At 49.3% G+C, this 27,834-nt stretch overlaps 1 protein-coding gene across 2 annotated transcripts in view; it reads right to left on the bottom strand.

Moving 5' to 3' along the window:
• DPYSL2 (dihydropyrimidinase like 2) overlaps nucleotides 1-27,834 on the bottom strand; it is a 133,086-nt gene that overhangs the window by 62,145 nt on the left and 43,107 nt on the right. The window contains exons 1-3 of one of the 2 annotated variants that reach the window (XM_043561280.1): nucleotides 9,754-10,990; nucleotides 6,259-6,347; nucleotides 4,307-4,491 (exon numbers count right to left, since the gene is read on the bottom strand). In XM_043561280.1, the coding sequence (XP_043417215.1) occupies nucleotides 4,307-4,491; nucleotides 6,259-6,347; nucleotides 9,754-9,792 (313 nt within the window). In that variant the 5' untranslated portion in view covers nucleotides 9,793-10,990. Of the gene's footprint in view, nucleotides 1-4,306; nucleotides 4,492-6,258; nucleotides 6,348-9,753; nucleotides 10,991-27,834 lie in introns of those variants that run through there. The other variant, XM_043561272.1, reaches the window with a different exon arrangement.

The following is a 27,834-nucleotide window of genomic DNA, read 5'->3' on the forward strand; positions in this document are numbered from 1 at the left end:
TGAGACTCCTCCGAAGGCGGGGGCACAAATCCAGTACAGACAACAAAGGTATGAATTAGTGGCAGTGATGGAATGGATGCAAGAGATAAGGGACAGACAAAATTCACTCAACGCAGCACAGGGTGACTTTGTGAGTTCAGGCCAGATAACTGTGACTGCGGCCCTCGCTGGGGTTGGGCGCCAGAAGAGAGGCAGGACAATGAGAGGCGAGGGTAAGGATGCCTGGAGACAGCTGGATAGAAGTGCCTGAGGCACATCCAAGGAGCCCCATCTAGAAGGTGACAGGTGCAGAGCTCAGAGAGAGGCCTCTTCCAGGCCTGCACCTTCTCTGTGCTCAAGTCCCATGCTGATCTCTGCGGTGCAGGGTGTTGCACTGGGGCTCCACCCCTCCAGGGAAAGCCTGAAGTTCAGGTTAGCAGAAATGACAGTCAGGCTCTTTTCCCTGCACTGTGCGTTCTGGTCCTTAGACATCTGGAGTCCAGAGATCTGGCCTGGACCCCTGAGATCCATGCTTTCGAACAGCTCAAGTGCATGTGACAATCCGGATTCAAATACAGGTTCACAGGTCCCACCAGCACGCTCTCTGCTTAGATATGTTGGGTGGGGACCAGGAAGCTGAATGTCTGAAATGCATGCAGGTGACACCAGGGTCCACAACCTGTCGGCCGTGCTTGGGGAACCCCTGTGGCCTCCTGCAGCTGCAGTCTCTTCTCTCTGGCTCTCTTACAAAAGTAGCGATCGGGAAGGGGTCTCTACAGAGATGAGAGGCTGCTGGCACCTAATACAGATGGAAAAAAGTAACTTAACCCCATCTGAGTGCTTACTATGGGCCAGGCACTGTTCTCATGTCTCCAAGTCAATCTGTGTAACAACTTTCCCCATTTTGCAGATGAGGCCACTGAGGCCTTAAGTCACATACCTGGCAGGTGGGGAAGCCAGCCCCGCAGAAGTGTTTTCCACACCGGCCACGAACCCCAACACACAGGAGAAGCATCAGCAAGTAATGCCCTTCTCTCTGGCCCTGGACTTTCCCTCTATAAAACGGAGGTAACCATTCCCATCTGCTTCTCTCTGGTTAAGATGCTGGAGTCTTAACTCTGATGATCGTAACGCTCTCGGGAAACCAGTAGCATTTTCCCCAGGAAGCAACTCTGCCACCTCCGTGACCCCTCGGCTGGTCTCGATGCGGCCGGCGTGCAGGGCCTGTCTGGAGGCTCCGCCCACCCACCACTGGATGGAAAGGGCAAAGGGCGTTCTGTCTGCCCTGCACTGGGGGCCCCTTACAAAGCTCCCGTTGTGCCATTCTCAATGGGAGGCTCTGTTGGATGGCAATAATATTATTTTCTGCTGCTGACGTGTCACCTCCCTTTTTAAACTTGGACTACTCGGCTACATTTTCCACCTTGGGCCGTGCCATTTCAGACAGACCTGGTAAGGGCACTGCAAATGGCACGTGCAGGTGACAGGCTTGTAGAAACTCAGAGAGATGGCAGGAAGGGGTGTGGGCAGTGGTGCACCAGTTACTTCAAGGGCTTGCTTCTGCAAGTTTCACTTGAATCTCCTCCAGGGCCCTAAGCATTTTTTTTTTTTTTTTTTTTTTTGGCCTCGAAACTCCTTGAGGAAGCTACAATTTCCTTGAAGGAGCAGGTCGTAGGTACCAACGAAGTTACATTAAGCTAGCTCTCCCTCTTTGCAAAACTCTGTGTCTGTAAAGCGTGCTTTTCTGAAGCAATGCCAAAATGTGTTCACCAGCAAGCAGAAGAAATCCCAATTTCCTCATCTGTATCATTCCCACTTGCTTCCCGAGAGAAGGGCAGGCCAGTGGGAATTCTATAGAGGTCAGTAACCACGGGTGGTTATTTGCAAGGGCAGTTAATATTCTTCTCAGGGCTTTAAAAGCAGTGGAGTTTGGGGTGTGACAATTCTGACCACATCCCTGCCACCTCTGATTACTTTTCTTCCTTGGGGTTTGCTCATTAAATCCCTCTGCTTTTCAGCCTCTTAGCCTTACTACTGCATCACAAACCCTACACTGAAATACGATCACATTCTGCCCAGATGTGTAAGGCAGGCAGTCTGACTTCTCCTTCACCCTTATCTGCCATAAGGCCATCTGCTGACTGTTCCCGGCCCCGGACCAGGTGCGGGCCTTGTGGATCTGTCCCTTGTCCCTGCTCAGGAGCCCACTTGGAAGGAAGGGAAGGAAGCCCACTGCTGCTGAGGAAGAAGGTCAAAGAGAAAGTCAGGGCATCGGCAGAAAGGCATATGCCCTCGTGGTGAAGGCAGTTGGGGGGTGGGGGGGGGGTGCGGCGTGAAAGCAGAGAAGGGACAAGACACAGAATGGGGGGCCAAAGAATGGGTCAAGTGCAAGGAGTGAAAGGCACATTCAGGGAGGTAGGAGACGAGAAAACAGAATGGTGGGGTCTTTCAAGTAAGTCTGAGAGAAGACAGGGCTTTAGGCATCTGCTGAGCGAAGTGCACTTGATCACAGGCAAACGGTCTCTGAGCTCGGTGAGTCACCAAATGTGGGGGCTGAAAGGGACATGCAGGGTCAGCTCGTGCAGATCCTTCATCGTGCAGATGAGCAGGCCCGCGAAGTGAGGGGACCTGCCCACAGTCGCACAGCGAGTCAGTGCCGGAGGGAGACCACAACGGCAGACTCCTGGTTGGCGGCATTTCCACCACAGGGGGCTCCCGCCCAGCAATCCCTCCACTGAGAGACAGCACTGACCACTCACTCGGGAAAGATTATTTGTGGCTTATTAATACCCGGTGAGCAACGCGGGGGCCCACAAGGACCTCATATGAACTCAAACAGAGGCAGATTATAGCCTTGACTTGGCCTTGCAGGCTGTCACCCAAGCAGTCGGTGCTTCTCGAAGCTCCCATGTGGCTCTGCAGCTGGCCCTGGAGAAGGGGCAGCCAGGCCCACTGGTGCCAGCTGAGTCCTAGCAGACACGACTGACAAAACGGCAGCCTCTTCCAGTAGGTCAGGGCACTGAGCTGTGGGTGGAGGATCCCCGCCCCCCACGCCCTTGAGAATGGCTCCCACTAGGTTAGAAGGTGAGGTGCGCAGCAAGAGCGAAGTAATAAGGCTTCAACCTGCAGGCTCTATGATTAGAAAGCTGAACCAGAAGACAGTGGTCGCTGATCCGTCAGACACTCTGAAGACCAGGACCGAGAGAGAAGACCAAGAAAGTGCAATTTAAAACGTAGGGGCGCTCAGACTAGGAGGGGACAGCAGGGCAATGTTCGCCCAAGTGGCAGAATAGAAAAAAGGAAGCTGAGAGACGGACTGTGAAGTTACAAGGAAAAAAGCCCGTCATTCTGAAAAATAAGCAGTAACATAGGTTTTTCTAAAGCATAAAATAGCTAAGTTCTTTCTACTTTGACCCTCTTCTGAACTGAACTGTAAGTTTTGAAGATGGATTATATATTTCCTTTCGCTCTTGGATAAACGGTTTTTGGTTTGTTTGGTTTTTTTTTTTTTTACATATGTGTCTGATGGGCCATGGTGGAGCTTACCCCCCTCTTCAAAACCAAAATAGCATCTGTCACAGGGGCATCATTAGGCACATTGGAAGCCGACCTTATACAAGCTAACTTTGAACACGCATGCTATGACTCCAGGAAATATACTTCAGATTTTGCCGAACAAAAAGCACAAATTCCTTGGAGCAATGCACGAAGGACATCTGCTGTTGGGTGGCAGCAATTTTCCTACATAAATGACAATTAACAATATCTGTGGGTCGCTCTCGAAGGAGGGCTGCCCAATTCCATTTACGTCAAGCCCAGGCCAGGAAATATTCCCCCCACTTGATTTTCTTAGCAGTGGAACGAATACAGGTTCCTGCTTCCACACTTCATTTGCAGCACCCCGCCGTCACTCCAAGAAGATGCAGCCTCAGGAACTGTTTAAAAGCCAAAATCAAATACTTATGAGCAAAGGCTCAAAACGGACAGCTCTGACGATGACCCCAAATGCAATGTGTTTAAAGCAAAACCACCATCGAATCACATTTTCAGAGCCAGGAAGACAAAAGTTCCAGCCGAGAAAGCAAGAGGCCGTTCCTAGTTCTCTAGCACCGTATTCTCAAGTTCAAATGGACACGTCAGAGTTGGACGGCAAACGAGGACAAGGAAACAAGACAAATGGCTGGCCCGCCCCCTCCCCCTTATGTGGTAAAGCAATCCACTGCTCAGTCCGGCAACTATTAGAAGGAAAGAATCGAAACAACACAGACGCGTTTTCAAATGATAATGGTGCCCAAGCTCTGAGATGATTATTTTTAAGCTATCTTACTGATCATGGTGGTTCCCCCAGCCAGGGCGGCCTTGGTGCCTTGAAAGAAGTCATCAGCAGAGGTCATTCCTTGGTCAGGCATCTGGAAGCGGGTATGGACATCAATCCCTCCGGGGATCACCATCCTAGAATGGGCTTCGATGGTCTTCACCCCTCCTGGCACAATCAGGTTTTCCCCTATTTGCCTAAGTAAACAGGACAGGTGATAACAGTTATAAATGAACCACTCCTGAGTCAAATGGGCTCTGACAGACATTTCACAAAGCCATAAACTATCCTTCCCTAGGTTCTGTAGACTTTTTGGATTATTATTAATATTCCTAATATGTGCACTCCCCAGTCCCTACCCCAACTAAGAGGCAAACAGAGCATACTACAAAACAAAATTTAAATAAAGCACCAGGACATGCTGATGGAAGAGGTTTAGTTGCCAGAAAAGCCTTAAGATCAAATGATTACAAGGCCCCCAAGACATTTACCTAAAATGCCACAACACTTTCTCCGTACTAATTCAATTGTATAGCAATTTTCTCCAGACCTGGTTGCACTTTACATTTATTTTCCACACTGAGAAAACAGTAGTGGAAAGACAGTGGTAGAACAAAGCCAAGAAAAAGAAAGAGAGAGAAAGAAAAGGAAAAAGAAAAAGAAAGGGAAAAAGAAAAAGAAAGGGAAGAAGAAAAAGAAAGGGAAGAAGAAAAGGAAAAAGAAAAAAGAAAGAGAAAGAAAAGGAAAAAGGAAAAGAAAAAGAAAAAAGAGAAGTGAACATTATGATTACAACTATTTAAAAATCAGGAAGCATGTGCTCAGCAACTCAGATACTAAGGACGGAAAAATTAATATTCCGTTGAGGGTCATGGATTCATTTCCAATTTTCAAAAAACACTTTTGCTACATCTTTCTAGCAGTTTTTTTCAGAAGGAAAAAGTAATCAAGGAGTTGATAAAAGTTCTAAAACAAATTAGTGTGGACTAAAAATAGCATACAGGCATGCTCACTTCTAGGCCAGTATCGGGCTGGCTTCTAATTGGGGGGGGAGGGGGGGACGGAACATGAAAGTCATGGTATTCGAGAGCCTCGAGCAGAGAATGTCACAAACACACATGGAGAAAACATTAAATGTGGAAATGTTAAAACCTAGTTTAGGTTCATAAATCAGGGCGTGAGTTTCCAGGCAACAGACCCATCCACTCCAGTTTTCCACTCCTCCAGACTGGTTTGCTGCTAGCCTTGATGAATGCTGCTTATTTAAAAGATGTCATTTGCTACAGTGTTTGTCTTTAAACAGATGTGCTATTTCTCCCAGGGCCCTGTGAGTGCTCCCAGTCAGGAGGGCAGGAAGATACTGGTGTGTACTCAGCTCACTTAACCCTCTGTTGTTTCTCTTTTGTAACACAATACACAATAAACACAAGGGCACTCTTATTTGTGTTTGTTGCCACTTAAAGAATGAAACCTAAAATTCCCTGCGCATGAGGCAGTACTTTGTCTGTTACTTGGTAATTCATTTGGTGTCCTTTGGCCTCAGCAACTTGGATGCTTAATTAAGACAGCAGATGTGTTATCTAGATAGAAGAGGCTGGATGCCAAGTTTATGCCTTAGATTGGGCAATCTACCCAAACAACTATATTCTAGGAAAACCTTTAATATACTCAATAGATCATAAACCAAGAATTTAAACTGGCAACAAGAAGATATTGTGTCACCTCAGTTAAAATAGTCAATTACATAACACATAAGGAAATGGGTGTGCATTTAATTGTGCCTTTGAATTCCCCAAATCTGAGTTTTCAAAGTCACTAGTTGCCACCAATCAAAATAAGCTTAAACATATCCTAAGTGAGGCAGTGTGTGAAGTCACTCAAGTTTGATGTCATGTGTGTGAACTGTAGGTCATGTCTGGGAATACTGGAAGGTAGACAAATTCGTCTCTATAATGAGTGACACTTACTTGATCAACCCATCTTCCATGTATATGTCTGCATAGAACGACTGGTCATCATTAACAATTTTACCTCCTTTGATCAGAAGACGATCACTCTGAAACGAAGAAGTAATAAGGTCATGTAGGACCTATGAGGAACATCAGTGCCAAGACAATGAGCTAAGGACACATTTTTCGGCATTCAAAAGAGATGCTCAAAATGAGCCAACTCTGAAAAGGTTCAGTGACAAAGGTGAACCTGATGTGACAACCTATTCATCACTTGATGAGTCAGAACATACTGGCAAAAGTTCAAAGCTTATTCTAGGTTTAAAGACAAAACAAAACAAAACAAAAACTATCTCTCTCCACTGACATAGAGAGAAAATGAAAGAATGCCTACCAAACTCTCTTTAAAGAACAGTGTAAACGTTTCAGATAAAGAAGACAATATTTTTTAAATGGCTTTAGGCTAAATTTCATTAAAAATAAATACACCCACATGTAAGGAAGTCAATTCTTGGCATGGTTTGTGTAGGGAAAAATTAACCAAGTCTGTTGTCATGGGATACTCTACACAAACACACTTCGCTCAACCACTGCAAAGTTTCATTACAATACGTTCTTTATATTTGCTTTTTATCTTTGGGGTGAATCACATCGATTGTAACAAAGGGGGAGTGAACACTTCAAATACACACCACTTTAACTACTAGGCTGTTAAGAAAAATGTAAAATTTTGTGATAAGATGAGATGGCAAGTTCCAAAATCTACATTGTTGACGCGCTTGTATTTTAAAGGTTGCAAAAATTATATATGACAAGCAGCATGTGAGGGCCAGGAATGCAAGAGAACTGGTACACTGTGGCTCCTCTCTATCCCAAATGCTGTGGATGGAATGGGATATTAATGTCCTGTGTTCAGTGGACATGCACCTGCTGTATCCCCAGGTGGGGAACAAGTTGAACCACAGGCCACCGTTTTAATATGCAAAATACGTCAGAGGATGACATTCATTTTGATAACGGTTACCTTAAAATTCAGTTACAAACCAATATTCTTAGTAAGTGCTATTTGTATTTAGCACCCACCAAAACCAGAAAATTATAGCAAATCTTTAAAAAATATATGGGGGGGGAGAATAAATAAAAATGAGAATAAACATATAAGCTGCTAGACACCTAGGGAAAAAAGATACTGTTACACATAAATGCACACACAGCCGGGTATAGAAAGTATTTATTTTTTTCTCTAACATAATGAAAACAGTGAGATCATTTTAATTTTATACACTGTAGGGTGCATCATCCTACTACAGACTTTGGGAAGTCAAATGGGAATAAACAGTCAACAATTCCTGCACTTGTGTAAGACCTTTACAAAATTCCTGTCAGGTACCTTATATCACCAAAGCCTCAAAACAAATTTAAGAGGTGGGTGGGGCCAGATTCTTATTCCCATGACACATAAAGAAACTGAGGCTGAGAGGTTAAGCCACTTGCCCCAGGTCGCCTGATCCAGTGGACTTTTCTCTGCCCAGGATGATCTCCCCCTTTTCCCCCCCATTACCCAGCTGTGACAGGATAAACGTCGCCTGGAAGGCAGGGGAGAAGCCCTTAGTCACTGCGGTACCTGTCCCAGCCATCACTGCGAATCCCCGAGCCAACATCATGCTAAGAAGAAAATGAGACATCACCGCCCCGTCCACTCGAGTCCCTTCCAGAAGGCTTCTTACATAAGATGCTGGCCGTGATGATGGAAGGAGGGAAACCATACTATAGGTCCTAAGATAACGTAACCAGATTTTTTTAAGGGTAGAGGGGGCGCTCTTTGGGGGAAAAAAAAAGGTCTTGATTGTTTGCTTTCTAAATTTTTCTCCCCACACTGTCAAAAGCAAACTGTCTTTTTCATTCACGAAGACAACAAATTATTTGAGGCTTGTGGCAAACCTGCTCCCCACCCCCTCTCCCCAGACTCCTTCCTCCAGAGCTGGGAACATGTAACGTTGGGTCCTCTCCACCCACTCCCTCCTCCCCGAGCCCGGCCCTTTGGGATCTTGGGTCTTTGGCCTTCAAGAAAAAGCTAGTACCCACCCTCTCTTTAGCACAGCCTGGTTCATCCTATAAAATCCTCCTGAGCACACGCCCCCTCCCCTGTGCATTTGTTTCCACGTCTCTCTCCTGCGGATGGGTGTGCCCTCGTGCATCCAGAGGAAGCCGGGGTGTCCGTAGCTAAGAAGGAAACCAGAGCGAAAGCGCGCCCTCAAATCCAGCCCTAAACACATCTTGAGTTTACAAGGATTCTTTCGGTCTCTGCCTCAGCCCTGGGTTCTACCCAGCAATCAGCTGGCCAATTGCAATTGCACATCATTATGTAACAATGAATTTCCCTCGCCTTCCCTCTCTCCCCGGGATTTCATTCGGGGATGTAGAGAACTAGGACTGGTGAGATTTTTCCAGGAAAAGATGGGGAGAGGGTGGGGAGGGCAGGAGAGCGGTGAAAGCAAGAACCTGTGTTCATTGCCGAAGCATCGCAAATTCATCGCTTAGATGTTTTTTCTCGGGATTTACAAACTAACAACTCCAGGCCCCAAACTGCGCCAACACCTCCGGCCGCAGCGATCATTGTCTGGCCGAGGCCAGGCCGGGCCATCTGCTCCGCGCGTCGCGCAGCGCCATTACCTCCGCGAGCCCCGCTCCGCGCTGTCCCCAACGCCCACCCTCCCAGCCCGCTTTGTATGCGCCAACACAGGCGCCTCCTTGGCTGCAGGAGGGGCAGAAAGTCACAAGAAAGCGAACCCTGAGCCCTGCCAGGGTTCCAGCCCCACACCGGAGGGCGAGGAAGCCGAGAGGGCCACCAAAAACCAGTCCGTGATCGACAAAAAGCCCACGCCTGGCCCCCCACCCTCTTCTGTTCATCACCGCGTCCCTATTTTTCCTTCCAGTTTCCACATCATCCCGGCACTCCCGGCCCTTTCCAGCATCCCTCTGCTGTCATTACGCCTCCGGGCTGAAACCCGCTCCTTTTTCTAAGGAGCCGGAGGAAGGCTCCAGAAAGCCTTTATGGTGGGGGCGGGAGACACAGGGAGAATCCATTTCTCCATCTCCCCCAGCCAGCTCCTGGAGTCCAGCCTCGCAGCACGCAGCCCGGAGAACAATATCCGAGCTTCAACCATGCATATTCAATCTGGCATCCATTTGCTTACACCCCGCAGGCCAGCACTGCAGCATCTCGAACTGACAATAAAAGGATACAGCGGATCTGGCGCGCTACCTAAGACGTCCTTAATGCACTTACGCTCCTATTTTTATGCCTTACAAATTATGTAGCTTACAATTCTAGACGGCTGCGTCTCCCACTACAATCGCCTTCTTCAGCAACAGGAAAAAAAAAAAAAGGAAAAAAGAAAAGTTAGGTCCCTCTTTCTCCCGCTCCTTAAAAAAAAAAAAAAAATTTCCTTGGATGTTCCTTGCCACAAAAGGTTGCTGGCCGACCGCAGATTTCCCAAGTACCAAACTCACCGTGATGCGTGGAATATTTTTCTTCCCCTGATAAGACATCTCTCTCCTGGGAAAAAAATAATTTCAAGAGGACACCTTTAAAGCAAAAATTGCCAGGAAAGAGATGGTATTTTTTTGCAGGATTGAAAAAGATGCAACCGCTTAGCTGGTCTTGCTGATAGCAGATTTCAAGAACGTAAGGGATAAATGCAATCCTGTCTCTTTCTTCCTCTGCTCCAACACAGCCCCAGCTAGGGCGGAAAAAAAAGAAAGAGAGAGAGAGAACAGGAGGGAAGGGGTGGAAATAAACTACAGCAATAAAAGCCTCGGTTCAAGTCGGCCACCGCGGCGCATGCGCCGCCAGCCACTCCCTTTCCTCTCAGGCAAAAGCCATCCGCTTCGAGAGAGACGAGCCCTGATTGGCCACAATCGTGGGATATGCAAATGAGCGCGGGTGGGGAGGGGAGCGGCGCGAGAGCGCGAAATGCTGCAGTGTGCCGCCGAGGGCGGCGGTCGGTGCGTGCGCCCGAGCGGGGAGCGCGCCTTTCGCGCCCTTTCTTTGGGCCAGGGCGTCGGGGACTGTAGCTGGCTGCCGCCCCGAATGCAGCATCAGCAACTCAAGGACAATGGAGGGGTGGTCTTTACGGGCCGGGGGAGCCCGGCCCCGAGACGGTGGGCTTCGCTGCAGCCCGAGCGGCACGCACCCGCTCGCGCGCGCCCCGCTGGATGCCCGCCCGCGCGCCAATCCGCGGAGGCCGCCGCTGCAGCCCCGCGTGGGGTGACTGCGCCGAGCCAATGGCTTTGCTGGCGGCGAGCGCGCGACTGCACCGCCGGCCGGCGCCGCGCCGCCCGGGAGGGGCTCCCGAGCCCTCCTCCCGCCGCCCTCGCCCTTCGCGAAGGCTCGCTCGGCCCCCACCCAGGAGTCGACGGGGAATTCAAATGGCAGCGAGCGGATGGAAGGGGAACGGGGAGGGGAGGGCTCGTCGCGGCGCCGCGCCGACCACGCCCGTCCGCCGCCCGGCCCCCGAGAGAGGGGCTGCTGGACGCCGGCCTGCGAGCCGGGCGGCGCGGGGGCGTCGGGCGCGCGGCCGGGCTCCCTGGGGGCGCGGGGGGCGCCGGTCGAGGCGAGGCGCGGCCCTCTGCGGGAGGAGAGCTAGCCTGAGGGCGGACGCCGGGTCGCAGGCTTCCGTGGCCTGGCAGCGGGCAGTAGAGGCCAAAGCCCTGAGGACCCTGAGCAGGGAAGGGAGGCCGCGCGGGAAGGCTGTGGTCGGCTGCTGGAGCTGGGAGAGAGAGACAGGAGACCACGCCCTGAAAGCCTTTTACGGCCCGCGGGGCGTCGGGGGGAAGCCCGGTCTGCGGCCCTGCTCTCTTTAGGAGTCAGGGCCGCTCACGCCCGTTTGGGGGTTTAGACGGGCGCATTTCACCGGTGCCTGCGGATCTGTTGAAGAAAAACTTAAGATTACCGTGCCCGAGGATTTACAGTGCTGCAGAGGGGCCTCCACATCACACAATGGGACCGAAAGAGGTGATGAACTGTGGAAAAGCAGGAAGAGGAATGAAAAGATCTTATACCCCCAAAGAAATGGAAACTGAGTCATACGAAAACGTCCGGAATCAGAGTTAATAGGCGACTCTTGATTTCCCAGGCAGATGCTAGTTACAATTTGAACGGCTCTCTTGGCGCTAGCCATTGAACAGGCCTGGAATCCCTTAGCTTTGCGGGTCCAAATCATGCAGTGGCACTCTTACTGCGGAATCCCTGGTCCAGTGAACTGGTCCAGTTGATCCCAAGGGGTCTACCAGGGGTCATCTCTTCGGAGATGTTGCCCAAGCAGGTACAATGACTAAAACATCTGGGCAGGCCCATGGCTTTGGTTTTCTCGACTTGAGATCAAACAATAGAGGAATCCTTCCATAATCTAGGCCATCGGGCAGCCGTGAAAAAAAAAAAAAAAGAATCCGTTTAATTGGCTCATACCTGCTCAGCAAAGATTAGCCAGATAAAGACAAAATAATCCTAGGGCTACTGTGGGCCCACGTTCCAATGTCTTTCTGCATCTGGCCACTTTGGATGGTTATCTGTCCAAAAGATGTAAGATTGTACTCTTTCGCTTCTATTCTGATAAATTCTAAGATCCCAGAAAGGAGCTTTAGGGCATGCAGCAAGCTTCATGGTTGATTAATTCACTCAAGTTCCAATTAGCTGTGCATTTTGAAAATAAAGTAGAAGCACTCCTCCTCGCCGCATCCCCCCCCCCCCCCCCCCCCCCCCCGCAACTACATGATGTGCTAAGAGCAAAGTGACTTGACGTCAGCAGCTTTTGGTGTCATCCTGTAAGGGTTAAAGTTACAAGTCTGAGAAAGCTAAAATGTGCCCTCCTACCAGTGAGAGCCAACTGTAGGTTCCAACAGGGGTGGGGGCAAGTGTCCTATTAAATCATGAAAAAATACCACTTGACAAGCAAGCAAATAATGAGATTCAAATTAATTTAAAACAAAATGACTTCTAATTAAATTGTTAACATTCTTGTTATATTTTCCCACTCCCGAACCTTTTGATCTTGACAGATTGAACTATATCTTGTTATTTTCTGATTTGCCATCGAATATTTTGCTTTGTAATAAAAGCTCCTAATAGCTTCTATGTCAGTCTTATTTGTATTAGCCTTATTTCAGTAGCCATCAATATGAGTCCACGGTAATTGACATTTCCACTTACACATATTCAAAGATTTAAGGTTTAAGTTGATTTGTCTGTTCTGACTAGAGCCTAAGAGTATTTGGCACAAAGAAGATACCAAATAGTTTTCATTGGCCAAGGAAAAGAACTGTCTGCAATCTGCATTTCGTACCATTCTTACCGCTCGATGCAATGCAGAAAAATAAAAGGGGGTGGGGAAGAATTTTCCACCCGCTCTGCACCGATAGACTTGTTAACATAGACTATTTTCTCACATTGTCTTTAAATAAACACTCAAAATTCCTGTAAAGTTACAAATCATTATCCCCAAACCAAGTATGTTAGCCTGTTCTTGGATGTGGTTTTTCTAAACTTTTAAAAAATTAAATGCATTTCAAACATGAAACACAAGCGTTCTACCAGGTTCTATACCAGTCTCTGACCACTGCCTCCTCTGCAGCTTTACCTCCCATCCCTGACACCCACATCTCCTCCCCATGCTCAGGGGGTACACGCAGACGTGCACCAACGCGCACACACACTGCCCCTCGAGGCCGTGTGCCTTCTCAAATCCATGCCCTGCCCTGTGTTCCTCCCTTCACCTCTCTCCCTTTTCCCTCAACCCTTCCTCTAAAAGGGAGCTTGAAGATCCCCTCCTCAGTGAAATCTGCTTCCCTCCCGCCCCCTAACACATTAAGCACAACCTCCTGTTTTCGCCGCTCCTGAAACATACACCCTTCTGTATTGTAATTACTTGTTGGTTTCTTCTATCAGAGCATGACTCCTAAAAGCTAAGAGCCTTGCATTTCTTTTTCTCCAGTGACCGGTACCCTGCCTGATCCGTGGCAGGGGGCCCTCAGTGTTTGACATATAACTAAATGCTATCGTGTAAGAAAAAAAGGTACTTCCATGTCACTGCCACGGTGAGTTTTAATGTCAACAAAATCCCCAACTCAGCCTTTCTCTTAGCACTGTCGCCTTGCTGGGTCTTCCTTCTCTCCTCCAAGTCCCGGAAACTGCAAGATCATTCTTGCAGTTTAGATCATTCTTTTCTCCATTCTTCCGTTATTCTTTGTACGTGCCTGCATAACACCCTTTATCATATCCCACCACCTACACAATACATCCTCCAATATACCATGCTGAGGGGAGCAGGATTTTCCTTCCGTTGAAGGTTTGAGTTCACAGAGACTCAGAACTCTTTCAAAAATCTTACCCACGTCTTCCCCCATACGGGGTCCGACAGGGTGGGGACTTTAGATGTACGAGTGATGACATTCAGTCAGGATTTTTAAGATGTTTGAGTCCTACAACCTGCCGGGAACTGGGGGTGGGGAGATGAAGTCCCGTCACTAGGGCGCTGCAGGGTGACTCGGCTGCTTTCAGTTCCTCAGCGCCCTGCACAGTACGTGTCCTGTCTCGGACCAGGCCCACCACATCTCTTGGTTTCATCTTCCCCCTTTGGGAAGCTGCAAGTAGCCATTTCTGCTCCTATGCTCCACCCCCCCCCCTCCAGCCCCCAGGCCTCTGCGGAAGTGGAACGTTCAGGATGTCACAGAGTAGGGAAACTCCAAAGCAACAATTTTGACAGGAAGAGTGGAGCCTAGACGCGGCAAAGAAGAGAAAACCCCAAGGTCCCCACATTGCTGCAGTACCTACGCCAAGGGCTACAGCCTCAAGTGCAGTCTGCAGCAGAGGTTAAAATTAACGCAGTGGTAAAGAGAAGGTCCTGGAATTCTTCCTTGCCAAAAACTAAGGGCATTGACTAGGACACTTGAGCTGGAAGTGATGCCTTCTTCTCTGCAGATGGAATCGGGCCATAACAACTGTTTCCTTTGTGTGCATGACCCTGAAGGGGCCCTCTGCAGAGGAATAGCCAAGGGCCAACGGATCCAAGCCTTTCCAGCGGGTGCATCCTTTACCCAGGGTTACGGAGTGGTGACCCATGAGGGTGGATGTGACTGGCCCTCTGAGCCAGATGCTGCTTTTTCTAGCACCGGAAAGAGTATTGGTCAACTCAGTTGGGGCTGGGAAAGCGTCTTGATGAAGCCCTTACTGGGTGAAGACAAGAGGCCCATCGGTGCCAATGCTGTCAGACAGCACGACCCAGAGGAATGCATGAACTTCAGAATCTAGTAGCTTTTGGCTTGCTCCTCTTGTGACTCCTTCATTACCTGCCTTGCACATCATCCTCTGTGCCACTGCAGATTTCCCCTGGGCTCTTTGTGCGGGGAGCTGGAGACAGACAGCATGGTCTGCATTGGCCATCACGCCTCAGGCCCGCCCTCTGGTGGTAAATGAGTAGAATGCATTCTTGGTCCCCTCTGTCCTCATCTGGAGGGTGACTCAGGACTAGAAAAAGGCCTTGTCTCAGGGTTCCTGGAATGACTTTGCCTCTGCTTCACAACCACCTGGGGCCCCAGCTCAGACCTCCTGATTAGAATCTCCAGAGATAAGGCCGAGGGATGTTTTTTAACTCGTTCACCTCCGGCCAGTTGCCCACCACATCCTGCTTTTTTACAGAAAAGGAAGCTGAGAGAAGATGAACTAACCCTCAGGTCTCAGGCCGACCAGGGACTTTTCCGACTCCCCAAAGTACATGGATGGCCCTGCTCTTTACTCTGTGGGGACGCCTTATGAAAGAGTGGTAAATGGTCCCACTATCTTTCCACTTGATCGCCTTCTAGTAAAACGCTGGTTATGTAGTCAGTAGGAGGCAATTAACATTTGGTGGGCACCTACCACCATCTCTGTAAAGCACTGAGTGCTTATTTAATCCTCCCCCAAAATCTTACTAGGGAAGTCTTCATATCCTTATCCTATAGACAGGAGAAAAAAAAACTCAAAGAAACCTCTTGTCCCAGGCCCCGGTACACGCAAGAGTGAGAACAGGGTTCTTCTAATCCAGGTCTGTGTGACCCCACAGCCCAAGGGGCTAGTTCTTTAAATGATAAAGTACTTTCGTAGCAGAAACCAGGGCCCACGTTGTGAAAGAGGCAGCTGTAGCTGGTCTGCTGTCTCTTTCTTTACCCCTTTCACAGTCCCCGGCTGCCCCGGCTGCCCCTCGAGGCTCCAAGGACCTCCTGCATTCCTTAGACACCCCCTCCCCACCGTCCCAAAATTAATTCTCTGTCTCTCTTTCCTCATCTCCCAGCAGGACTCGGTTTCTGTCAGTGACCAGCTCTCCTTTCATCATAACCAGAATAGATTGCCGCCAACCTGTAAGTGACCGGGAAACCCTTAAAATGCTGCCTCTGAGCTAAAAGAGGAAGACCCTGATTGGCTGCTTGCATAAATAAAATGCAAAATGCTACCTCTGAGCTAAAAGAGGAAGACCCTGATTGGCTGCTTGCATAAATAAAATGCAAAATGCTACCTCTGAGCTAAAAAAGGAAGACCCTGATTGGCTGCTTGCATAAATAAAATGCAAACTGTCTGTCAAGACCGCCTTCCTTCCCAGCCTCAACCTGCCCTCCCCGCCTCCTCCCCCTCCTCCCCGGGGGCACCCTGGTTTCCTTCCGTTTCCTAGCCTCCTCTCAGTGGCCTGCTGCTGCTACTGTCCTCTTCTCCCATTCACTGCAGAAACGGCTCCTTCTCTCCCTTCACCGTCCTCTTCAGGAAGACTCTCCCTGACCACCCTGTCTGAAGCCTGCCCCCCACCTCCACTGAATTCCCTATCTCAGCCGCTCCTCAACAGCAAAGATCTCAATTGCAAGTATTTTGTGTATTTGTTCCCTTCTGCATTTTTAGCCTCTATCTCGCAACTGCAAACTCCCTCGGCCACCTTGTCCTCCGCGCCACCTAGCTGAGAGCTCACGACACTCCACGAACAGGAGCCGAACGAGCAGGGCCCCTCCAATGGGCCCCCGGGGCAGATTTCTTCCTAGAAATCTTTGCCAGCCCAGGTGACCCAGGCCTCTCTTTCCACCTCTGCCTCCTCGACATGCACCTGCCACCCCTCAAGTCCTCGTTTACCCAAGTGTTCAAAATGCCAGACGGCAAGAATCCGCCTCGATGGACTGGGTCATTTGGCCCGAGTGGCAGCCACTCATGACAGTGTGGGCAGGTTTCTCTCCCACTGGGACCTGTCCTTCAGATGCACCAGGCTTGGCCTTCACCAACACAACTCACCGCAGGTCTCCACCAACACAACCCCCGCAGGTGGGTTTTCTTTTCTGAGCCCACGCTTCGGGCTCGGGCTCCAACACACTCAGGAAATAAAAGCAGCTCCGTGTCCGTCTGGGCCCTCCTTGATCCAGAAGGTGCATCCGTTCTGCAAGGGTCTGAGAAAACGTGTGAACTGTGTGCCCAGGGACTACAAATAATAGTTCAGGAGTTTAAGTGTCTTAAAAGAATCCAGCCGCGTTCAAATACTGAGAACCACTCACTTATTCAAAAGCACTCCATGCCTCTCGCCCATTCGTTCAAACGGGTCCCCTAGAGACCTCTTTGGGGGCGATTTATTGGCTTAGTCTGTGAATTCTTGGAAGCAGTCCATTTGGATATTGTAAAGATCTAAAGAATCGCTAAATTTTCCCTAATTAGAGGTGTCTTCCTGCCCCCCTTCCTCACTCCCCTGTCCCCTGCCCACCCACGGTTTGTTTTCAAGTTTGAGTTTAATATCCGCAGTGTGCCAGCCCCAGAAGACCAAAGGGTAATCAGGAGGCGAGCTCGCAAGCCCCTCACACACAGCCCCTGCCCTCCCGGGCTCCAGAGAAGCTGTGCCCCCCTGCCACAGGTCTGGGCTGGGGGCTCTGTGCCCCCCACGATGGCGCCCACCAGAGGCCAAGCACCATCCAACTTCTGAACAGGTCCAACCTCCCTCAAGACAGAGAAGGGGACGCCCCTGGGCCACAAGCAGATAAGGAAGTCACTGAGAGGGGAAAGAGCCAACTGGGGCGGTACATATGCGGGCCTTCAAACCAGACTGCGCACCTCCAGGCAGTGCTGACTTTGTGGAGGCCTGCAATCAATCCAGGGGTGGAATCCGAGTGCCCCGAGAGTTCCCTTCTGTGCCCCGGGAACTGAGGAATAAAATTAAATTAGTAAAGTGGCCACTTGAAGGTGACTGGCTAACACGGGAAGATAGTAATCCTGGGGGTCTTGGGAGGGGAAGGGCCCCTGCCTTCTTTGGGGTGTCACCCTCTTTCTTTGGCTGAATTAAGTGTTCCACCGCCTCTGGGTCCCATGCTGTCCTGAATCTGTACTTGTCCCAGAGTGCAAATCTGGCCCTGTTACTCTTCTGTTTAAAATGCCTTCATGGCTCCACAGTACCTGTGTTACCAAGTCCAAAATCGTTAGCACCACGTCCAGGCTTTTTGCATAGTGTGGCTCCTGCCTACTTCTCTTGCCTTCCTGAGCACGCTCTGCGTCCCTGTTCCACACCCCATGCTCCCCGGATGGGTCAGGCTGACGGTAGCCTGTGTCTAGACTCATATCTCCACCCGTCCCAGCACCCCCACCCCCTCTCTGACCCCTCACGCCATCGCCTCCTCTATGCAGCACTCCTGAGACCCCAAGGAGAGCAGATCACTCCTTCTGTTGTGCACCACGGGGCCCTATAGAGACTAGCAGGGTGCCTGAAACAGTTTCCCGTGCAATTTCTTCATACACTGTCCCCTTCTCCTAGATGATAAGCATCTCGATGGCAGAAGACTATACTTCCCTTCTTCAGCACACACCCTAGGGCCTTGCAAACAGTGGGCACCCAACAGATTCTGAAAGAATGGATGCATAAGTAGATGCGTGGATGAATGAATAGGTGGATGATGGATGGATGGATGGATGGATGGATGGATGGATGGGTAAAGGGTGAATAGATGAACAGAGCCCCACACAGATCCTTCTTGAGTCCGCGGAGGCCAGGTCTGGGCATTCACATGACAACCTCTAAGTCAGATGGTGGAGAAGAAGCGGGGAAGACTACGTCAAGGTCATTGTAATTTCAACTAGCAAGGATGCAGCAGAATGTAAGGCCGCAACATCCTAATAAAAAAACACAGCATGCGGGATCGGGACACACGGCCCCTCCTGGCTGAAGCCAGCCTCTCCGCCCATGGATGGCCGCAGCCAGTTGGCCAAAACGCAGCTTGCTTGTCCTTCAGCCCACCAAGGCAGCCCACCTAGGTTAACTGCTCAGCGGCAGTTCTTGCTGACACAACCTGGAAGTTTCCCCCGCTTGCTTGTGAAAGTTAATGTGCTGCTCAGGGTGACAGCCATGAGCAGGCCAGGGGACCCCGCTCCCACCCAATCTCTGCATCACCTTCCTAGGACAGCCACCTGTCCAAATGCCTGACTCCTCCTTTCCCGAAGGCGGCAGGGGCCTCCTGACAGCTTCCTCCAGGCCTGCTGCACGTGCAAACCTTGGGTAGCTCTCCTGTGGCCATCGTGTCTGCCCACACCAACCAGCCAACACGTCCCCCAAAGAGATGGTGTCATTTAGAACGTTACATGCCGTGGCTCTCATCACTTCATGTTCTTACTGCTGAAGCCGCCAAGACAGAGGGTGCAGGAGAAGAAATGAACAAAATTCTTTGCTGGCCCTTGCATCAGCTTAAAAGCACCCTCCAGGCCTTAGTTTGTTTTGCGCTGTTATTATTCTCTTACCTCAAATGTCCTGGAGGTAACGAGAGGACAAAAAAGATCTTTGGTCAAACATAAGGGGCTTCCTTTCTCCTCCTGGTCTCCCCATTTTTTTTCCTCCTTTCCCCTCCCTGTCAAGTTTCCGAGAGGTTTGCTTCAAAGCCATTGTTAACGTCCGTACCTGCCCCCCTGACGCTATGAATGCCCCATCACGTTGTCAACCACAGTCTTCCGTTTCTAGACAAGTCCAAACGGGATGCAAGCGATGCTAGGCGCCAGAGTCAGGGGTGGGTAATAGCGATTTTCAGAGTGACCTCCTCTTGGACCCCATCCCGGGGCTCTACTTAACTGATGGACCTCTGGCCTTTGTACCTTGGAGTCCTCCTCACCCTTCACCAACCACGGCCACTGTTCCCCATTTGCCTGAAATAGGACAAAAGAGTGCTGAACTGCTTGGCGGACTTTGCCCGCCCGACTAAAGCACCGGTCGCAATCTCTGCATGACAGTTACCTTCCTTCCATATCCATTCTGCCGTAGCAGGACGCAGGACAGATCACGGCCCCTTCCCACCAGAGGAACCCCAGCGTTCTGCCTGAAAGGGGTTAGGATGTCACACCTTCTCCTCAGACGAGGTACGTGTCTCAACTTTTACATCCGGAGTGCCACGGATTGAGCCAGGCGGAAGTGGAGGAATCTCCATGACTCGCCCGAGTTACAGCCCAGAGACGGGTCTTACTCTTGTGTGCGAGACAATATGAAACTCTGCGAGTCTTTCCTCTGACCCCCCCATCGTGGCTATGGGACAACACCTAATTCATCACGTCTAAGAAAGGGAGCCCCTTGTAACAAGATACTACCTTTCAGGCCCCTTCTAGCCAGGGAGCTGTGCCTTGTAAAAGAACTTTCTTCCATGAGGGGAATGTTCTATATCTGCTCTGTTCAACCCAGCAGCCACTACCCCCCCCCCACCCCCACCCATGGTTGTGGAGCATTAGAAACATAGTTAGTGTGATGGCGGGGGGGGAGTCTCAATTTTTAATTTATTTCATTTAAATTAATTTTAATTCGACCAGCTCCTTATGGTTATGGCTGTTGCATGGGGCAGCACAGATCCAGAGGTCAGAGCTTCTAGCTGGCCTTCGGTGATGGAGAGTATGCAAGGGGCAAAATGGTCGCCCATGGGCCAGATCCGCCCAGAGACCTATTTTATTTCACCATACAGTGGTTTCGGTGGATTTTTAATTTGACCAACATTTTCAAATGAGGAGACTTCTCATGAAAAAAGCCACATGTTCACCTTCTTTTGGAAATCGGAAAGTTCTAGGCAACTCTGGTGTCTGTCTGCAGATGGAGCTGGGTAACCACTACCCCTGGAGAAGGGGTCTGGGCTCCGCTTGTCTGATCTCCATGCTCCACTGGTCCCCAGGTAGCCTTGATGTAAGGTCTGCTCTGGCCAACGTCACCCAACTTTTTGGACGAGGTTTCACTCCGTCTGTGACTCTGAAGAGCCTTAAATAAGCAGCAGCGGAAAAATATTCACTACAAATTGTTACATCCATTATCCACTTCTCCTGTGAAATCAGTGGGATCCATCCCATTTTACAGATGAAGAGACTAAGGCTGGGAGTTAAATAATGAAATTGAATAACTGGGCCAAAATCAGATAGCCAGAAGTAACATAGCCAGCACTGAAACCGGATAAATCTGACTCCTACGCACTCCATCTGTCCACGGGACAAAGTCACTTCCAGACCATCACACTTCCGTTACCTTCCAAAAGCACCCCCCCGCCCCCACTCCAGTGCCTGTCACGTCCCACTTTCTGGGCCCCTTCTCCAATTTATTTAGGGTGGAAGCGACTGGATCAGTCTTTCTCCCTGTGGCACTACAGCGTGCCAAAGGCTACAGCTATTCACAAAATCCACGTTCTCCTCTTCCTCTAGGACACACAAGTGCACCACATTTCCCAGCCTCCTTAGCAATTAGACGTGGCAGGGTTCTAGCCAACCGAACGGAGGGGGGAACTATGATGGTCTCTTCTAGAGACACAACTCTCTCTGTGCTCCCCCGAGCTCCTTTCTCCTTCTGGCTGACTGAGATGACGCTCCCTGGGCAACCTCGAGAGCTACGTGTTGGCGGTCGAGCCATCAGCAGCCCGAGTCTCCAATGAACTGCGTGGAGCAGAGATCCTGTGCCCATCCCCGCCACCTGCTCAGAGACACACACCTTGAACTATCATATGATACAGAAATACATTCCTCTTGTGCTTGAGCCATTATATGTATTGGGGTCTATTTGTTACAGCAGCAATATTCTTTCTATCTTAACTCCTATCATAATCCTGTTTGGATTTAAAATTTATGAAACACACACACACACACACACACACACACCCCAGTTCCCTCATCTTCTTGACCCCAGAAGCCTTGGCCTGCCCTTATCTTTAGCCATTGCGTCTCAGGACTTCATGAAGACTCATCCCCACAGAGCATCGTCCAGGCTGGCTGAGTCACCTCCTCCACGCCCGCTGGATCCCACAGTCCATCACATGACCAACTCTCCACAGCAGCAATCCTTCCATTATCCCTCTTACCACGCGATCCCCCGATCCTGGAGCAACCCTAAAACTCTATTCCTGCACCAACGCTGTAGAGAGATGCCGGGGAAAGCTCACACTGCCTTACAGATGGGGACACATCGTCTCAGAAAAGCCCTCGATTTAGTCACACCCTCGGCTGTGTGCCTCAGCAGCGGTCATGACCTCAACCATCTCCCGCTGTCGTGGACCTCACAGTCTGGCTGGCCAGGCAGGTGCTAAACAAGGAGCTACAAATGGAATGAGCACTCCCAGCAGAGAATCTTGTATGCCCATCTTCTCTCCTTGCTAACAATCTCATCGGAAGAGGACAGCCTGTTCGAGGGTTCTTTCTTAATCCACGCTGTGTCCCACCCTCTTCCTCCTGAACCTCATCCTTTCTGCCACTCGCTCCCTTCAACTTCGGAACACCCCGCAGCCTTTCCCACCCACCTTGGCCCTGTGTTCTCAGCTATTGCCCTGGCACTGCTCTTCCCTCAGCGTCAAGTATCAAGGTCTCCACCTCCTCAACTTCAGCTCCCACTTGCCTCTTAGCCACGGCAATCTGGCTCTTCCCCTGGCTGCAATTTTCTTCACCAGAAAGAATTCTGGGAAACAGCCCCCTCCTTGGCAAACCTAAGGAACATTTGGTGATTTTCATCTTAATTGGCCTCCCTGTGATATTTAACATTATCACCTCTGTTTTCCTTCGGGGTCCCCTCCCTTGCTTCTTTGATGCCTTTCTTCTGGCCCCCCTCATACATTTATGCCCCTTCTATCTCAATGTTCATTCTTACCCTATCATAAATATTGATTATCTTTGACATTATCTTCTATCTGAGCTTCCTTCTCTGCCATGGGTTAATGGTTAACCACTTAAATGGTTCTGACTTTTAAATCTTCATTTCTGAGCCCTCCCAAACTTCATTCATTCACTCATCCAATGAGGATATTTTAAGTGCTTCCTTAACGCCAGGGGATAGGGTAATGGAAACAAAGAAACTTACAACCTGCCTCATGGAAGTTACACACTACACACAGGTAAAGAAATACACACAAGATAACTACAGATTGTGCTAAGCGCTATCAATGACATAAACAGAGGATAGAAAGATGGAGACAATTTAGATATGGTGGCCTGGGAAGGTCTTTCTGGCCAGTTGACATTTCAGCGGGGATTTAGACCCAAGAGCAAAAAATCAGGTCTTTGCCTCTGGAAGGAAAATCCCGGACTTGGCCTCAGGCAGCAGAGGTCAAGACTTGGACCCCACAGGGCGAAGTCAAAACACGTTGACTGGGAACTGAGTTTAAGACTTCATATCTAGAAGGAGGTATCAGGGCTTCATCACTGGCAGCAAAGTTTCAAAATCATTCTGCGAATTGAAAGTGATGACTTAGGCCAACTCTGAAAAGGAGCCAACTGTGCAGTCACCTGGGAGAAGAGAGTTCACACCGGAGAGCACAAAAGAGTCGGCGAACTCTGAGGTTAGGATTGGGTGGTCTGTTTTCAGAACAGGACGGGATCAGGCGTGACTGGAAACCCGTGAGCACAAGAGAGAGACCAAAAGAAGTGTGGCAGTATGAAGACATTGCCACAAGTCTTCAATATCCTCCTGTTGTGGGTGGGGACTGTGGGTCCTCTCCTTTAATCTGGGTGGGATTGTGATTGCTTTGACCAAAAGGAGTACGTGAGAAGAGATGCTCTTTGCTTTCCAAGTAACAGGTCATAATATACCGTGTTCTGAGTTCCGAGCCACCACATAAGGAACCCAACTACCTTGAGGCAGCCACGATGCAAAGAAGCACAAGCCATGGAGAGGTCAATGTGGGGATTCCAATGGACAGTCCCAGCCGAGCTCCACTTCCCTGCCATCATTGCCAACGTGCCGGATGATTCCATCCCCGGTTGTTCAAGTCACTCCAAGCCATTCAAGTTTTCCCGGATGAGTCCCCAGACATGGTGGCGTAGAGACAATCCATCCCTCCTCTCCTGTGTCCAAATTCCCAGCCCACGGAATCCATGCACGTAATAAAACCATTGTTGGCTTTTTCCACCCCATTTTGGGGTAGTCTGCCGTGCAGCGGCAGTATCTGCCTCTTGCAACTGAAATGAAAGCAGTAGGGAGGGGCTACACGTGGAGGACTTCCTAGGCCACGTAAATTAATTGAGATTTTATGCTACACTTAAAAGGAAAGCATTCGAGGGTTTTAATCAGGGAGCAACAAGATCTAATTCCTACTTTCTATAGATCGTTCCGGCTGCAGTAAGCTAAGAGGATTGTTGGGACGCCGTCTATAGGAAGGCGAAGCTGCTCGTGGCTGAGAGTAAGTGGAGGCAGGTAACGCTGAGAAAAGTGGGCGGGTAAGTCAGGTAAGGTTCATATCAACCGTGACCACGTCTTCAGTGATTACTGTGGCGGGCACCGCTCTTCACATGTGTAAAGTACTTTACGTGTGTCAAGTCGGGTTAATCTTCCTTAATACGTATGTGTAATCCCCACCAAAAAAACCCCCTGTGAAGTGGGGGAAAACAGAGAGAGATTACGGGACTTTCTCCAGGACACAAAACTTGTAAGTGGGCGAGCCAGGAATCAAGCCTCTGCTGTCTGATCAGAGTCAACGTCCCTTCTCACTGCCACTGGCAACAGGAATCGTGGCTGGATTGCATGTAGGCAGGTGTAGGAAAAATATCAAGTGTGAATCCTAGATCTGAGGCCTGCCTCTAGGTGAATATAAGGCCGGTCGATATAAGGCCAGGCCAGGAGCAGGGTGATGTGGGGGCCTAAGAATGTGGGGCTGGTCAACGTTTGCATGGGAGTGCGGTGGGGGGGGGGGGGGATTTCCATTTGACGCATGGTGATTTGAGATGTCTTTTAGATACCAAAGTGGAAACAATAAAGTGCCCAGGTGAGATGCCAGGGCTTAGGTCATTTATTTACAAGTCCTTGGCTCATGGGTGGTAATTGCTATAAACTGTGTCCTCCCGATGTTTGTATATTGAATCCTAATCCCCAGCGTGGTGGTGTTAGAAGGTGGGGGCCTTTGGGCGTTGATTACATCAAGGGGCAGAGCCCTCACGAACAGGATTAGCGCCCTTATAAAAGAGGCCCCTCCCTTCTACCACGTGAGGACACAGTGAAAAGAGCTGTCCATGAACCAGGAAGCAGGCTCTCGCCGCACACCGATCTGCGGGTGCCTTGATCTTGGGTTTCCCGGCCGCCAGAACTATGAGAAACAAATGTCTGTTATTGATAAGCCACCCAGTCCGTGGTATCTCCTATTAGAGCGGCCTGAACGAACGAGGACGGTAATTAAAGGCAGAGGACACTCTGAGACCAGCCGGGGAGAAAGTGACCGTGCACAGCAAGAGCGCCCAGCTCCGATATTTCCAATGCGATTAGGAAAAGATCTGCCTGGGAAGACTCCAAAGGAGCGGCCGGATTGACGGGCAGGAGGGCGTGCGGTGTGATGGGCACCGAGGGAGGAGAGTCTTTCAGGAAAGTGGGAATGGCCGACTACGGCTGCCAAGAGGCCAACAGACGATACCCCTGGGCCCACTGGCGCATCACATCAGAAACCTTGAGTGATGAAGACCCGGATGAACCTTTCCGCTTGTTGTGGGCAGGCAGCCGTGAGATCACAGACGTGAGGTGCCATTAGTATACAAAGACGACTGCTCTCTCCCCTTCTCTGGGAGACCCCAGTTCTAGTTCAAATTCCTCTTTCGACCTGGAGGCCCCACCCATACAATTAGTGATGTTCTTTCCTTTTTGGTGGGAAACAAGGAGGATCAGCAAATTGTAACTCCTGCCAATTATATTTACGTGGATCACACAGAGGCCCACAGGCACCTTTACCAAAAAGGTAAATTATACAGGATCTCTCCGCACCCAGAAAGTATGGCTGCTTACTTTGTTCATGCTTCTATTAAAGAGCAGAGAGGAACCTGCCCTGAGCGACGTTATTGGGTGTCACCAAGACATTCTCGGGTGTCTGCTCCAGGGAGGGGAGGTCCCCCTATGCCTTCCCTGACCAGTTCTCACTGAGCCCACCCTACAGAGACTGGTTGTGAGCTGTGGACACACTCACTAACGTCCATCTTCAAAATCAAGTAAACGGACACGCAGAACTTCTCGGATTTTCGGCCCGAAGTTCATCTCACCAGCAGAGGGCTGCAATCACTGTGAATAAAATCTAAGCGTTGTTTTAAATAGTGAATAAAGTGGGCAAAGCCTTTGAAGGGGCTCTGTTTTTAAGTGGCCTGAGATCTGTTTATTGCTCGTTTGTAAGGAATCCAAATGAGGCCTGGCCTGGGGAACAGAAACACACCCGGTTTTGTGGAAGTTCTAAAACCCATGCCAGAGGTCAGTCGGGATTACCTGCCAAGACCATCAAGCATGGCGGGGTCTGCTCTGTGATGCATAAGGACACCTGGTCTTTAGCTGAGCCAACTCTATTATGCTATTGACAGAGTGCCTCTTATGGACTCCCAGTAGGGGGCGGAATGTGAGGCAGGAGGAGGAGAATCACCCCGTGGGATGTTTCAACCCATCACCGAGTGATTACTGCACCGTCCTGGACCGCTGCACTCCCAGGGCTCTCCTCCCCGCGTCTCTGACCTCCTTTTGGAACTTTCTCGACTTACAGGAGCCACAGCATAAAAAAACTAGTGGCGGGTAGAGGGAAATTTGTGAAGCCTGACACCAAAGCTAGAAACCATAAAGGAGAAGATTCACAGAAATGTCTCAATATCCTACATAAAAGTAAAAGGCAGGTGACAAACTATGAAATAAGCATTTGGAACCCGTGACCGTAAAGAATTAAGATCCTTCTTTAATTCTTTACAAATCAGTAAGAGAAAGATGAACATTCCAGTATATTTAAACACAAAACTAAATTCATATTCATAAAAGAAGAAGCATTCATAAAAGAAGAAACAAAAATGAACACAAAGGAAAATGTTTAACTTTACTAGTATTCAGAAAAGGACGATTTTTCTTAAAAAATAAGATGTCAGGGGTGCCTGGGTGGCTGAATGGGTTAAGCATTCGACTCTTGGTTTCGGCTCAGGTCATGATTTCCTGGTCCGTGGTTCGAGCCCCACGTTGTAGGCTCTCAGTGTGGAAACTGTTTGGGACCCTCTCTCTCTCTCTCTGTCTCTCTGTCTCTCTCTCTCTCTCTGCTCTCTCTCTCCCTCTCAGAAATAAACAAACGTTAAAAAAATAAGATCTCATAATTTAGCCATCAAGTAAATGAACCTAAACAGATTGGTAACATTCAGTTTTGACCAACATCTGAAGAAATGAGTCCTTTCATTTCCTTCACAGGAGAGTACACTGGGACCATCTTTATGGAGGGAAATACAAGTAAAATATTTCATGTGCGTATCCCTTGATACAAATCGGTTCCTTTCCTAGAAACATATCCAAAGGAAATGATTGGCAAACAGGCATGTTGACAGATTTCCTCACACTACTATTAGAAACTAAAAGAGTAGCAACAATGGAGAATTGTTTCAATTCATGATACATCCAACCAGGCAATTATTAATTTTTTTAACATGTGCAACATATTATTTAGTGGACACAGTAAGTTACAAAACACTTTCTATAATATAATCCCATTTACTTACATATATATATATATATATATATATTTTTTTTTTTTTTTTTTTTTTTTTTTGAGAGAGAGAGAGAGAGGAGGCCACATTACTGCCTGTCTCCCAAACTGTCTCCCAAACGGGCTGTGGCCCATATATTCATCTAGCAGAAAACTGTAGACCAGTGTTTTGCAAACATTTGACCAAGATTATTAGCAAAACAATACATTTTAACATCATGACCTGGCATACGCACGTCTGTACAACTAAAATAAAACAAGATATTTTCTTTCTTAAAAACTGACCGTGGTGACCTCAACCACCCATTAGCCCCAACTAATAGATGTTTAGATGACTATAATGAAGAATAATCGGGACAACATCACTGTAAGTCCCTTTCCCTGACTTTTAGCAAAACTTTGTGTCAGGTGTTTAGAGGGTAAGTCTATATTTACATTTTGTCTTCACAACTCATGTGCCACAGAGCTTGTGTGTCCACTTCTCAGGTGGCCAATGTTCAAAACTGGAGAAAACCCATGGTCTTTTGAGACTCTGGTCCTTTGAGGCCATGTAGCAGGCAACTATTGCAAAGCTCACCATGTCCCAGGACCTGGACTTCACAGAACCCTCAAACCACCCCCTCTCCAGGCAAGCTCAACCATCAG

The sequence above is a fragment of the Prionailurus bengalensis genome, chromosome B1, assembly GCF_016509475.1.
Source record: "Prionailurus bengalensis isolate Pbe53 chromosome B1, Fcat_Pben_1.1_paternal_pri, whole genome shotgun sequence".
Classification (NCBI taxonomy): Eukaryota; Metazoa; Chordata; class Mammalia; order Carnivora; family Felidae; genus Prionailurus; species Prionailurus bengalensis.